The sequence below is a fragment of the Plecotus auritus genome (genome assembly GCF_963455305.1).
Source record: "Plecotus auritus genome assembly, chromosome: 4".
NCBI lineage: Eukaryota > Metazoa > Chordata > Mammalia > Chiroptera > Vespertilionidae > Plecotus > Plecotus auritus.
The window spans coordinates 49,377,044-49,390,878 of record NC_137775.1 but is presented as its reverse complement, the minus strand read 5'-3'; the positions used below and the strand labels follow the sequence as shown (position 1 = coordinate 49,390,878).

Below are 13,835 nucleotides of genomic sequence, written 5' to 3'. Positions count from 1 at the left end.
CAGATGAAGGCTCTTTTCTGGATCACAGACTCTGCCTCTGTCCTCCTAAGGAGGAAGGTTTCCTGAGTTTTTTACATGTTCCACAGTTGTCATGTTTTTAAATGTCATTTCTGAGAAGTCTAGTGCAGGTCACATTATTTTGCTATTATAAGTTATTGTGTCTTTTTTGCCTGGAAGACTCGCAGATTTCCTAGAGGACTTGAAGACATTTTCTTTACGTCTGAGGTCAGAATTTTAGCAAGCTATATGTCTTAGCATGGATTATATGGAGTTAATCTTTCCAGTTATCAGTAGGTTTTCTCAATATGTGGACTTAGTTCTTTATTTCTGGAATGTTTTCTTGGATTCACTCATTGTTTTGAATGTCAGTTTATGTCCCATCGCTTTTTCTTCTTCAGGGACTCCATTTAAACAGATGGTTATTCTTTGCCTATTTTCAACTTCAAACATTTTCTCTCTAACACTTTATATTCCTTTATCTCATTTTTATTCCTTTGGTTGCTTTTCTTACATGCTCCTTATTAAATTTTCAGTTGATCTATCCTCCTTGGGGACCTTATAATTTAGTCAATTCTAAATGATTTTTATTGCCATTTCTCTCCTGCATTTAATTTACTCCATTCATTCCTGGCTTTTGGTCTATTTATTTCAACAATGGAATAACTCATTCAAGGCGACTTTTTTTTTTTTTTACAGACCCAAATGCTGTCTATTAAATTCAGTCTGAAGTGTTGTCTTACAATTTTCTTCTGCTTTATAGTTATTTCTGGGAGAGAGGGTATCATGGGCTAAAGTACATCAATTCTATTTTCTTATAGTAACTTTAGAAAGACCTGTTTCGTTTCCTTCCTTTCATTTTGTAGATTTGGACTATTTTAAGATTCCTAGTTCAGTAGAGCATTCTTTTGTCAATGTACCAAAATTCCATTCTTTATTGGGTTTCAGTTATTTTTTTTTTAGTTTTGTTTTTTTGTTTTTGTTTCTCTTTTGTTTTACAAGACCCTACATTTTCTTTTACTTCCTGTCACTGTCACCACTCAATCAGCAAAGAGGAGGCACTTCCTTTTTGCATTTGTACTCTCCAGAAGCTCTACCTTCAAAAATTGGCTCCTCATGTAATGCACACACTCTTATGTTCCTATCCTATAACCAGTTCTCTGATCTACAAGGAAACTTTTTCAGTATTTTCACATTCTGACAATGGTTTTAGACCAACTTTTATGACTACTGTTAGCTCCCTTCTTCTCTCCTCTGAACAGCTTTTCTGACTACCCTTGCTTGCTAGAAAGTTTTGTAGTAGAGCTTTGGTGGCTTTTACTTTTAATTTACAGCTCTGAATATCCCTATCTTGCAGTTATGCTAACAATGTTTTTTGTGTAGTTTTATTTGTTAGAATAGAAGCTTCGAGTTTAAGCATCCACCTCTTCTCCATGGCTATTAGACACTGTTACTGGTTTAGAAGTCACTGGCTTGAAATTTTTAGTACCATCTAAGGCAGTGGTCAGCAAAGCGCGGCTCGTGAGCCACATGTGGCTCGCGAGCCGCGGTTTGCTGTTCTGTTGACTAATGAGTTTGCCGACCACTGTCATATACTACCCTTTACCTCTTTGTACACAATATGTCACAATTGCCTAATCCTCACAGCTTCCAACTACACGGTAACATTTAGTCTAGTCCAGTGGTTGGCAAACTCATTAGTCAACAGAGCAGCAAACCACGGCTCGCGAGCCGCATGCGGCTTGTGAGCCGTGGTTTGCTGACCACTGATCTAAGGCATCATGAACTCACTGGCTTGCAGTAATAAATACATAACTTTAAACTGCAATACACCACAGCTAAAGACAGACAATTTTCCTTACAAATTTAGTTGAGTTTTGAATTGATTCTTTTGGGAACTCAGATTTAAGAATAGTGGTATATTAGTAGGGTACTGACTTGGGTAAACTCTGAGATTTATTGTCTTGTACCTTATAATGTATGAAAGCTAATGTTCAAGTTTATACAATTCAGCAACTGCCTCTAAACTGACAAGGCAGCTTCAGTGTTCAACTGACCTGAGTTCCCATCTATATTTAGTATTTGGCCTTAGTACTTCTTACTTTCTACAAGCTCACTGACATACTTCAAATGCTTCATACGGGATACCCAGCATTATGCTAGATTATATATATTTTTAACAGGATGATAAAACTGTCTTACTATCAAGAATATAAACTTTTACTTTGACTTTCAAGTCAAATAAGGCCTTGAAATCTGAGAGTAATATAACTTAATTTTAGTACTATTTTAAAAAGAAAATGGCTTCAGACATTATTTTAAGACAAACAAGTATGGTCACTACATAAAATGAAGAGCATACGAATCATTTAGGTTATATATGTTACTATACAAATTTCTACAATTAACATTTTAAATTATGTCTACTTTTCTGTTTAAAATCCAGAAAAATTCTAATAACAAGTATAAACATGCTTACACTACGTGTGGTTCACACTTTCAAGTCTGAAATTTATAAAATAAGAACAACTCTAAAAAATATAAAATTCTTAATAAAGATAAGAAGCTTTGCAGAAAATGAGAAAATTGATTTTTACCATGTCATTGAAATAAAATACCCTGGCAAATAATCAAAGGGGGGAAAAATTCCTAAGACTTTGTAATATTTAAATCTCGCAGAAAGCTGAACTGTATAACAATTCAAAATACCATGAAAAAAAATTTTCTTACTCAAAAGTAAGTAAAAATATAAAAAAATTATACTTAGTAAACTTACTTTATTTTACTTATATTTGGTAAATTTACTGCTAAAATAACTCAGAATAAATACTGTATGTGGACCCTAGCTGGGGTGGCTCATTTGGTTGGAGCGTAATCCCATATACCAAAAGATTGCGGGTTCGATTCCCGTCAGGGCACATACCCAGGTTGCGGGTTCGATCCTCAGTCTGGGCACGTACAGAAGGCAACCAAATGATGTTATCTCTCAAATCAATGTTTCTCTTTTCCCTCTCTCCCTTCCCTTCTCTCTAAAATCAATAAGCATAACCATAGGTAACGATTAAAAAAGCAATAAATAAATAAATACAGTACTTGTAAATCTGCAAAAATAGTTATTAAAATTAGATAGCAGTAACCAAACCCCAAACTGTGAAAAGTTGGGAAAATTAAAAGACCCATAAAATATTAAAAGTACGTATTCATATAACATAAACCATTTTAAGTATCATTTCACAATGAATTGTTTATACTTACTTCTGCCTATGGATATTTCTCTTTTCTCCTAATTGATAATACTTGAAATTAAATAAAGCCCCATTATGAAGACTTTGCTCAAAATGAGGTGAAAGAAAATGTCCTATCTTCCTCTTTGCGCTTTTCTTCATCCCTCCATGAAATAATACTGAAAAATTGATTAACAGAAACCTGTTTTATTTCTTCCCAAATCTAAATCTGCCACATTTCCTAACTGAAATGTTTCTTGAGTTACTGAAGGGATTAATAAGTATTTTAGCCTAACAGATTCTTGATAGAACAACAACCCCCCAAAAACCCTTAAGAAAATAAGACAGCCATATTTTACACTTCTCTTAGATGTTTCATATTATCAATTTAGGGTTAAAAATGTAGTAGGTATTTAGTCTTCAGTTAATGCTCTGTTTGGTGGTGGTGGTTGTCTTATAAAAAAGGAACGTTGTAGATTTTTTTGGCCAAAACCACTGCATAAATTTAATATAATTAGTTACAATAACTAATACATCAATTTTACAACTTACTTCTGAGAGAGACCATTTACTTCTTTGGTCTAGAAGATGAATGAGTAGAACCCATAACTCTTTAATGCATGGGCATGGGCAATGGTCATTTGTTAATGCTTCAAAAGGCCTAACCTGTAGAAAATAACCAAAATGAGATAGAGCAGAATTTTACATGCCACACAGTTTTCTAAATATTTTAAAAGAATTATTTAGATGTCTTAAAATTTATGCTTTACAAAAAATTATTTATAAAAAATGTACCATTTCATTAACTTTAAAAAATTCCCATTGTAAAACCAAATGTACAGAATTTTATTTTCAACTTAAAAAACCCTCCGCTTTAATTATCTAGTCTAATGTTCAGCAAACATTCTGTGTATAAGAAGCTAGGTAATAAATATTTGAAGTTTTATTTATGATATAGTCTTTGTATATTTACTCAATTCTGCCATTGTTGTGCATCAGCCACTGACAATTCATTAAAAAAAGGATGAGGCTGTGTTCCAGTAAAGGTTTATTTACAAAAACAGGGGGTATGGTAGATTTGACCTCAGCTTCATGGTTTCCTAACTTTGATCTAATCCATCAGACATAATAAAAAGACATGTAATTAAAAAAATTAGAAAATAACTTTTGATTCACAGTTGAGACTAAAAATAGTTACAAGTCAGATTAAATACAATTATTAGGGCTATATAAAAGTTAAGCAATTTTATCACATTCTTTTTAAAGCTGTTGCTATTTTTTTTTAATTGATTTTTAGAGAGAGAGGAATGGAGAGGGAAAGAGACAGGAACATCAATGACACAGAAACATCGATCGGCTGTGTTTTGCATGGCCCCCACCGGGGATCAAGACTGCACCCAGGGCATGTGCCCTAACAGGGAATGAACCAGCGACCTCTTGGTGCATGGGTCGATGCTCAACCCTGAGCCACACTAGCTGGGCTTTACCATTTTTATAACAAATGTATCCTCAATGACCCTAAATAATGCAGAGAATATTAATATTGTCTATACTTATATAGCTAAACTTCTGAAACTCATAATATATATGTTATTTCACATACATTACATATACATTTCTAACATAATAAAGATATTACTATATCATATCTGATTAATATATTCCTGTTAATTATAAACATGTAGATTAAATTTAAGAGATATTGATAATAAACAATCTACATTTTAAAAAATTATAAATCCTGATTTTCTATTAGTAAGGTTTATGCTTATAATTGGAAATAAGTGATGACGATCTATAAATTTCCATTACTTGAAAATGAGTGTGTACTGTAACACCTTTAAATCTGTCTGTATTAAAAGCTATATATAAATACAATTTAGTAAAAACAAGTAATTTCCACCGTGATGCCAGAACTTTCATGAAAACTACCCTTAAAATTTGTAAACTAAAACCACCTTTTTTTTAAAAAAAAATTTTTTATTGATTTCCAAGAAGAAGGGAGATAGAGAGATAGAAACATCACAGATGAGAGAGAATCATTGATTGGCTGCCTCCTGCATGCCCCCCTACTGGGTATCGAGCCTGAAACCTAGGCATGTGCCCTTGCCGGGAACTGAACCCAGGACCCTTCAGTCTGCAGGCTGAAGTTTTATCCACTAAGCCAAACCAGCTAGGGCTAAAACCACCTTTTAAGCTTGTCAACTAACTTTAAATACTCATCTCTTTCATTATGCAATAGCAATATACTAGATCATTAAAGGGCTGGCCTCTCCTATGTAAACAGAAGTTAAATTCCAGTCATTATCATAAACATCCTGTTTTCATTTATTTATTTTTGACAAAATGAAAAGGCTTAAAACAGCTCTAAAACACGAATTCCAGCCTCTTTTAAATGTTTAAAATCAATTCTTTCCCATTCAACTCCCAGATAATTTTTTAATTTAGATTAAATTCTTAAAGCTTAAATCACCTAGATTAAGGACTATTGCCATTAAGTAGCAAAAATACAAATAAACTCTTAAAGCATTACCTTGTCATACCTGTTGAGTGACAAACTTATTAAATCACAAAGGAGATTTTCACAGTGCTCTTCAAATAGACTGACATTGGTTAAATTGTCACCTGCCAGATTCATAAACTGATGACCATATACAACATGTTCTAAAAATGTAATAAAATGAATTTTATTTAAAACTACAGTAGGAGAAAAATTACTGTACACCTTTAAGTTATAACAAGACTGTAACACATAGTTAAAAGCAAATTTTTGCAAGCAGAAGTTAAATTTTACAATTCCTTTCTTACATGAACACTGATAAACATCATGTAAAAAAGTTTCAATCCTTCCAATTACCATTCAATAGGCTTCTCTATTGTTAATGTGGCCATCTTTGTAAAGTAACCATGCAAGATTACTTAAGAGAAAAAAATAAAAATAAATTGGTAAACACTAGAAATTCTTCACCCTCTTTTCTAACCAATAAAGCCTGTACAACATTATTCTTTTAACAAAAAATGATAAAGTAGCCATATCCAATTGCACGAAGCTAACAAAAGATACCAAAATTTGTACCTATAGCAGAGTAAGTCCACCAGAGTTTACTCTAAGAAAATATTTAAAATAGAGTTCACCTGAGAGAAAAAAATTATGTATTTGTGTACATCGTTGCATATTTGTGTGTGTGTATATATAAGTATACATAGATAAATACATATACGTATTTTTGTATTTATTCATTAATTAAAAAGCAGATATTGAGGTAATGGATGTCTTTATAACCTAAATAATTACTTAACAACTAAATATTTCCAGAATATTGCTAAACTTAAAAATAGAACCCATACTGGGGGAAGGTCAATGGGGGAAAAAAAGAGAGATATATGTACTACTATGTGTAATACTTTAAACAATAAAATAAAATTTAAAAAAAAAATAGAACCTAAACATGCCAAAGAGCAAGACCAAGAAATAAACAGGCAACATATGAAATAAAAGATTACTAACTTGTTATAAACTTATACTAATAAAAAAAGAAAAAGTTTACAAAAGATTATGAATAACTAAGTAATAAAGAAAATATAAAGAGACAATAAAATTATGTGAAGATGTTCAACTTCACCGGTAACCAAGAAATTGCAAAAATAGAGATCCGGTATCATTTTTCACATATTTGTTGGCAAAAAAGAAAAATAATTGATAATATCCATTACTGGAAATAGTACGAGGCAAGGAATGCTCACAGACAGTGTATACAAATTGGGGAAATTTACTCTACAGCAACATAGAGCATATACAATATTAAAACTGCAATATGCCACCCAATTCTAAGAATCTATTCCACAGCATAACTTGTATACATATTGAACAATGTATGTATATATATATATATATATATATATATATACACACACACAAGGATGGTCAGTGTAATATTATTTATAATGTCAAAAAAGGGAAATAATTAAAATACTTAAAAAATAAACTTGGATAAATAAATTATGATAGACCCTTTACATACAGCCCTTAAATGAATAAAGTAAAACCATAAGCATGAATATAAACAAATCTCTAAAAAAACCTACACAGAACAATGACAGCACCATTTGTGGTTAGAAAGCAAAACAAAAATGCTACCAATGAGTTTCCATATATATATATATATATATATAGTAAAGAAAGATAAACAGACCAAGTTGTTTCCAGTAGTTATCTCTGGAAAAAAGGAGATTTTCACTTTTTACTTAGGTTACTATTTGATTTTTAAAAATCAGAAAGCACTTATTACTTGTGTAATTAAAAAAAAAAAACCAATAGAGAGAAACCAAGATGGCGGCATAGGTAAACACCTAAACTGCTGCCTCGCACAACAATTTCAAAACTACAACTAAAAGACAAAACGGACATCATCCAGAACCACAGGAAAGCTGGCTGAGTGGAAATACAACTAGAAGGAAAGAGGAAAGCACACTGAGACTCACTCAGAGGAGCTGCAAAAGCCTGAGGTACGGAGTCGCACGAGCGTGCGAGAGGAAGGGCGGCTGAAAGCACGGGCGGCTGAGTGCGCAGCTGGCTTTCTAAAGTTGGGGGGAGACGGAAGCTCCCAACTGTGCTGAAATCCAGTTCCGGGCGAGTTTCTGGGAACCCCGACTCATTCGGGGAGAAACTGGACTGTCTGGCAGTGGGCGAAACTCGAGGGCAGCTTTCTCTCAGAGGTGCTTGGAGCGATTACCGAGGGACACTGAGACGTAGGGGCCTCATAGGGCAGGGCTGACGGGAAGCCAAGGCTGTCGGCTCGGCCCTAAAACTCCGCCCCATCCAAACTGAGCACAGACTCAATTTTGCAAGACTTGTCTCATAAGAGTGTCTCCAGCACAGAAGTTCTCCCAGCGTAGACACAGCTGATCCTCACAGACAATTGGCTTGGAGGTCAATTCTTCCCAGTAATACCAACAACAATCAAGACTTAACTACAACAAGGCTGAGCACACAGCCCACAAAGGGGTGCACCAAGAGTGTCCACCTCAGGTTACTGGGAAGGCTGAGCCACTGTGCCCTATAGGACACCTACCACACAAAGCTATTCCACCAACTCAGGGAAGCAGCAAAAATGCGGAGACAAAGAAACAGATCACAAATGAAAGAAATGGAGGAAAGCAAAGGACTGTATATACAGTTCAAAACCATGGTTATAAGGTTTTCAAGAATTTCCTAGAAAAGGCCGATAAATTTAGCGAGACCCTCGAGGATATGGAAAAGGACCAACTAGAAATTAAGCATACACTGCCTGAAATAAAAAATATTATACAGAGACCCAACAGCAGACTAGAGGACCGCAAGAATCAAGTCAAAGATTTGAAATACAAAGAAGCAAAAAACACTCAACCAAAAAAGCAAAAAGAAAAAAGAGTCCAAAAATTTGAAGATAGTGTGAGGAGCCTCTGGGACAACCTCAAGCATACCAACATCCAAATTATGGGGGTGCCAGAAGAAGAGAGCAAGATACTGAAAACCTATTTGAAGAAATAATGACAGAAAACTTGCCCCACCTGGTGAAAGAAAATAGACTTACAAGTCCAGAAAGTGCAGAGAACCCCAAACAAAAGGAATCCAAAGAGGACCACACCAAGACACATCATAATTAAAATGCCAAGAGCAAAAGACAGAGAATATTAAAAGCAGCAAGAGAAGAACAGTTAATTAACTACAAGGGAGCACCCATACGACTGTCAGCTGATTTCTCAACAGAAACTGTGCAGGCCAGATGGGAGTGGCAAGAAATATTCAAAGTGATGAATAGCAAGAACCTACAACCAAGATTACTCTACCCAGCACAGCTATCATTCAGAATTGAAGGTCCGATAAAGAGCTTCACAGATAAGAAAAAGCTAAAGGAATTCATCACCACCAAACCAGTATTATATGAAATGCTGAAAGGTATTCTTTAAGAAGAGGAAGAAGAAGAAAAAGGTAAAGATAAGAATTATGAACAACAAATACATGTCTATCAATAAGTGAATCTAAAAATCAAGTGAATAAAAAATCTGTTGAACAGAATTAACTGGTGAATATAATAGAATCAGGGGCATAGAAAGGGAGTGGACTGACAATTCTCGGGGGGAAAGGGGTGTGGGGGGTGCGGGAAGAGACTGGACAAAAAGCGTACACCTATGGATGAGGACAGTGGGGGGAGGTAAGGGCAGAGGGTGGGGTGGGAACCAGGTGGAGGGGAGCTATGGGGGGAAAAAAGAGGAACAATTGTAATAATCTGAACAATAAAGATTAAATTAAAAAAAACAAAAACCAATAATAGTTTAGTTTAGAAAAAGGACATAAATCAATTATCTATCAACTTACTCAATTTTACACCAAGCATATGAAGAATTTCTAGCACCAGCCAATGGATATCCAAGTGGAGATGTAATAAATGCCAGGATGGTGGGAAAAGCTGTGAATGACATTATCAACTGTGACTGAGAATTCATAATACATTACAAGGTACTTGACAGCATATCACAATAACCCTCTATCAGCACCATGACAAAGTATCAATTAATCTACCACTAAGCTTAAGGAAAACCTTTATCTTGTTCATTAGAAGATCCTTTCACTAGAGATTTTGAAAGCAGGATAGTATATATTTTCATCTAATTTAAGACAGAACCACCTTGGGGCTGCTGAATAGATTTGTAAAGGACCCTTACAACCAACTTCTGATTCTACTGCAGCTGCAAGGCAGTAAATAATTTTAAAAACACTTATTTGCATGAATTTGTTTTAGACTTTAGTTATAGCAAATATCTTTTTAGCCTGGCTGGTGTTGCTCAGCGGTTGAGCAGAGACCTATGAACCAGGAGGTCACGGTTGGATTCCCAGTCAGGGCACATGCCCAGGCTGTGGGCTCAATCCCCAGTAGGAGGCATGCAGGAGGCAGCTGATCAATGATTCTCTCTCATCACTGATGTTTCTATCTCTCTCACCCTCTCCCTTCCTCTCTGAAATCAATAAAAACATATTTTCTTAAAAAATGTAATACATACCCAGGAACTCCTATAAAGAATGTTAACAAGATAACTTTAAACTTAAAATGTCATGTAGACATTATTGTCATGCCTTTTAAGTTAAAAGAGGTAAAAAAATTATCTCTCAATTTTCACATTAGTATTCAAATCTAATTATGACTAAAAAGCCAGTGCTCTTAGCTATCAATAACCTTCTCCCAGTCAGCATTTAGTATCACTATAAAAATAAATACAATGAGGCCTGGCTGTATGGCTCTGTGGTTGAGTGCTGACCTATGAAGCAGGGGTCACGGTTCGATTCCCTATCAGGACACATGCCTGGGTTGTGGGTTCGATCCTCAGAGTTAGGCGTGCAGGTGGCAGCTGATCAATGATTCTCTCTCATCAATGATGTTTCTATCTCTCTGACATCAATAAAAATATATTTTAAAAATATATATAAATAAAAACAATGATACATGTTCTAGTAAAACAACTAGAATGATGCAGAAGGAACTTGCCATATCAAATATGCAAATAAAATAAAACACTACGGCTCAAAAATAGATAATAAAAAACAGCAAACATAGTGAAGAGAAATGGATAAATGTGGTATCCAAATCAGTGGGAAAAGCATGGGTCATTTAACAAGACAGAATTAACTTATTCATTTGTAAGACACTAAAGTTAGATTAACCACCTCACAGAATTATTTTTAAAAAAGATAAATCAAATAGATAAGTGTAAAAACAAGTATATTTTTAACATCAGCAGAGATACAAAAAAACTTCAATCTAACCTACTAAATTTGCTGAAAAAGATAAATGAAAATATCTGTAATACGTAATATCCAAATAATATTTCTAAAAAGTTCCCCCCCAGAGCTAAATAAAACATACTCAACAGAAAATACCAATTAAATCAATACTTTTCATATAAAAGACTGGTAAAATAGAAGAAATATATAAAATCTTGAAAGAAGTTTTTGCTATTGTTTTAGAAGAGAATTTTAGTGCATTACTTATTTTTTATGTGCTAAAGACTATATTCCCCTGCTTTAAAAATTCAGTCTACTGATCTTCAAATAACCTATCTTTTCAAGTTTGCTAAATTGAAAAGCCTATGAAGGGCAAAACCTAATTTGAGGACCGGAGCACACAATCTTTATTTCTGCTCCTAGATAAATTATTTTCTTAACCACTTAATGGATGTCCAGAAAATAAAAAGAATTTATAAAGACTAAAATGAAGGAAAACTATCCTCCCCCAAGATCCACCTATAGTCTTTATTAAATGATATAATTAAAAGCAATTACCTATTTGCTTTCTATGGATTATACATATAAACCTGTGAGTTCAATTGAAACCCTATTTACTTTTATTGTTAGATATATTGATCCCTTATAAAGAATCAATATTTGTTTGTTGTTGTTAAGTTTCACAGAAATATATAAACACTTAATTGTACTTTACATTTTGACAAATACATGTTCCTAAAAACTAAATGTTCAAATTGGTGAGGTCAAATAGAATGGAAGGTGTTAAAAATTCAGGGAATCAATGGGGAAGCATAATTTGTCATCCACTTAAACTCACATTATCCTATGGAGAATTTGTTAATTATATCCGGAAGCTGGGTTATGCTACAATACAAATTTTAAAAAATAAAATAACTTCAGATGGAATAATAAAAGGTAGGGGGAAAGGGGCATTACTCAAAACAATCTTTTTTTAAACCTCACCCAAGGATATGTTTTTTTTTGTTTTTTGTGTTTTTTTAAAATATATTTTTTATTGATATTTTACAGAGAGGAAGGGACAGGGATAGAGAGCCAGAAACATCGATGAGAGAGAAACATCGATCAGCTGCCTCCTGCACACCCCCCACTGGGGATGTGCCCGCAACCAAGGTACATGCCCTTGACCGGAATTGAACCTGGGACCTTCCAGTCCGCAGGCCAACGCTCTATCCACTGAGCCAAACCGGTTTCGGCCCAAGGATATGTTTTTAATGATTCTAGAGAAAAGAAGAGAGTGAGAAACATCAATCGGTTGCCTCCGGACCAGGGATCAAACCTGCAACTTGGGTAAGTGCGCTGATCAGAAATTGAACCTACAACCTCTTGGTGTATGGGACTACATTCCAACCAACGGAGGCACTTGGCCAGGGCAGTCAAAACCATCTTAATCATATTCTGAAAGTCTCAAAGGTCAGAATAGACAAAATGATGTGGTTTTGAAAGTGTAACTTTTATAAGGTGATCTTCTTGAATTTTACTATAATAAAAAAGGAGCCCTGGCCAGTATGGTTCAGTTAGTTGGGCATTGTCCTGTGCACTGAAAGGTTGCTGGTTGGATTCCTGGTCAGGACATATGCCAGGATTGTGGGCTTGATCCCCAAGTAGGGGGTGTGCATCCCCGAGTAGAAAGCAGCAAATCGATGCTTCACTCTCACATTGATGTTTCTCTTTCTCCCTCTCCCTTCCTCTCTCTCGAAAAATCAATTTTAAAATCTTAAAAAAAAAAAAGGAAAGATGACACATATTTTAGAAAATAACGGTTATTTGATTTGAAACTTTTAAACATTTGCACTGTTATAAATTGGAATAGAGAAGTTACCAGATTTAGTGAATACTATGTTTTAAATGCTTTATTCATTTTAATTTATTTAATTCTCCCAATAACTCTAGGAAGCTATACCAATTATATAGATGGGGAGAATGAGACAAGAGGTTATTACTTGCCCAAAGGCACTTAGTTAATAAAAGGAGGAGCCAGAATTTCAACTCAAGCAATCTGGAAGAGCTACGCTCTTGACTAATTTCCTTCATTCTTGAATAAATATTCCTTTTAAGAAAACACTGATAACCTAAAAATTAAATAAGGCAAACCTGAATCTGATTTTGACTTATAAATGCTCCTGGATTAATACTGGGGAGTTCAGATAGGTGTCCAATATACAAGAGTAATCCATGAAGCTCATCAACCAACAGTGAGGGAAGCTGAGCCTCCAAAGCCTCATAGGGATGAACACGACCATGATTCTCAGTATTCTGTACTGTCAGGAACCTAAAAAACAATTAGATACAATAAGCCACCAGAGTCTGAATGATTACGCACTCAAAAATTCAGGTAGTAGTCAAAAGACTCAACTGACATCCTACCTGACGATGAAAACTTTAACATAATGAAGAAATGTTACGCATTGCTGCCTAATATTGTCTGCTTTGCAGTGTAGGGTTGATATCTTCCCTGAAACCAAAATAGAAGTTAATCATAGCTTAAATAATTAATCAGTGAGCAGTGACATACAAGCAGCAATTCTCTTTTAATCTTGTCCACTGATTTCTATGTAATTCTTACCACCCCCCCCCCAAAAAAAAATCCGTTATTAAGGTCACCTAATCAATGGATACTACCTGAGCACAAGTAACTTGCCCCTCAGTAGCATTGACTACACCTGGCTTCACTGACACCATACAGTGCCAGTCTTCTTCCTTCCTCATGTGTTCTTTCTCTCGCCTCTCCTTTATGGCTCCTCCTCCTCTATCCTACCACTAGTATGGGGGCTCCTCAGGACTCAGTCCTGAGTTCTCTTCTCTCTTTTCCTGTG

The 13,835-nt window shown here is 34.8% G+C and overlaps 1 protein-coding gene across 1 annotated transcript in view; it reads right to left on the bottom strand.

Moving 5' to 3' along the window:
* The window catches only part of MMS22L (MMS22 like, DNA repair protein), a 110,795-nt gene that overhangs the window by 88,793 nt on the left and 8,167 nt on the right, over nucleotides 1-13,835 (bottom strand). Inside the window, exons 5-9 of the mRNA XM_080667040.1 lie at nucleotides 13,387-13,474; nucleotides 13,114-13,291; nucleotides 9,580-9,670; nucleotides 5,755-5,885; nucleotides 3,774-3,887 (exon numbers count right to left, since the gene is read on the bottom strand). Of these exons, the coding sequence (XP_080523166.1) occupies nucleotides 3,774-3,887; nucleotides 5,755-5,885; nucleotides 9,580-9,670; nucleotides 13,114-13,291; nucleotides 13,387-13,474 (602 nt within the window). The remainder of the gene's footprint in view (nucleotides 1-3,773; nucleotides 3,888-5,754; nucleotides 5,886-9,579; nucleotides 9,671-13,113; nucleotides 13,292-13,386; nucleotides 13,475-13,835) is intronic.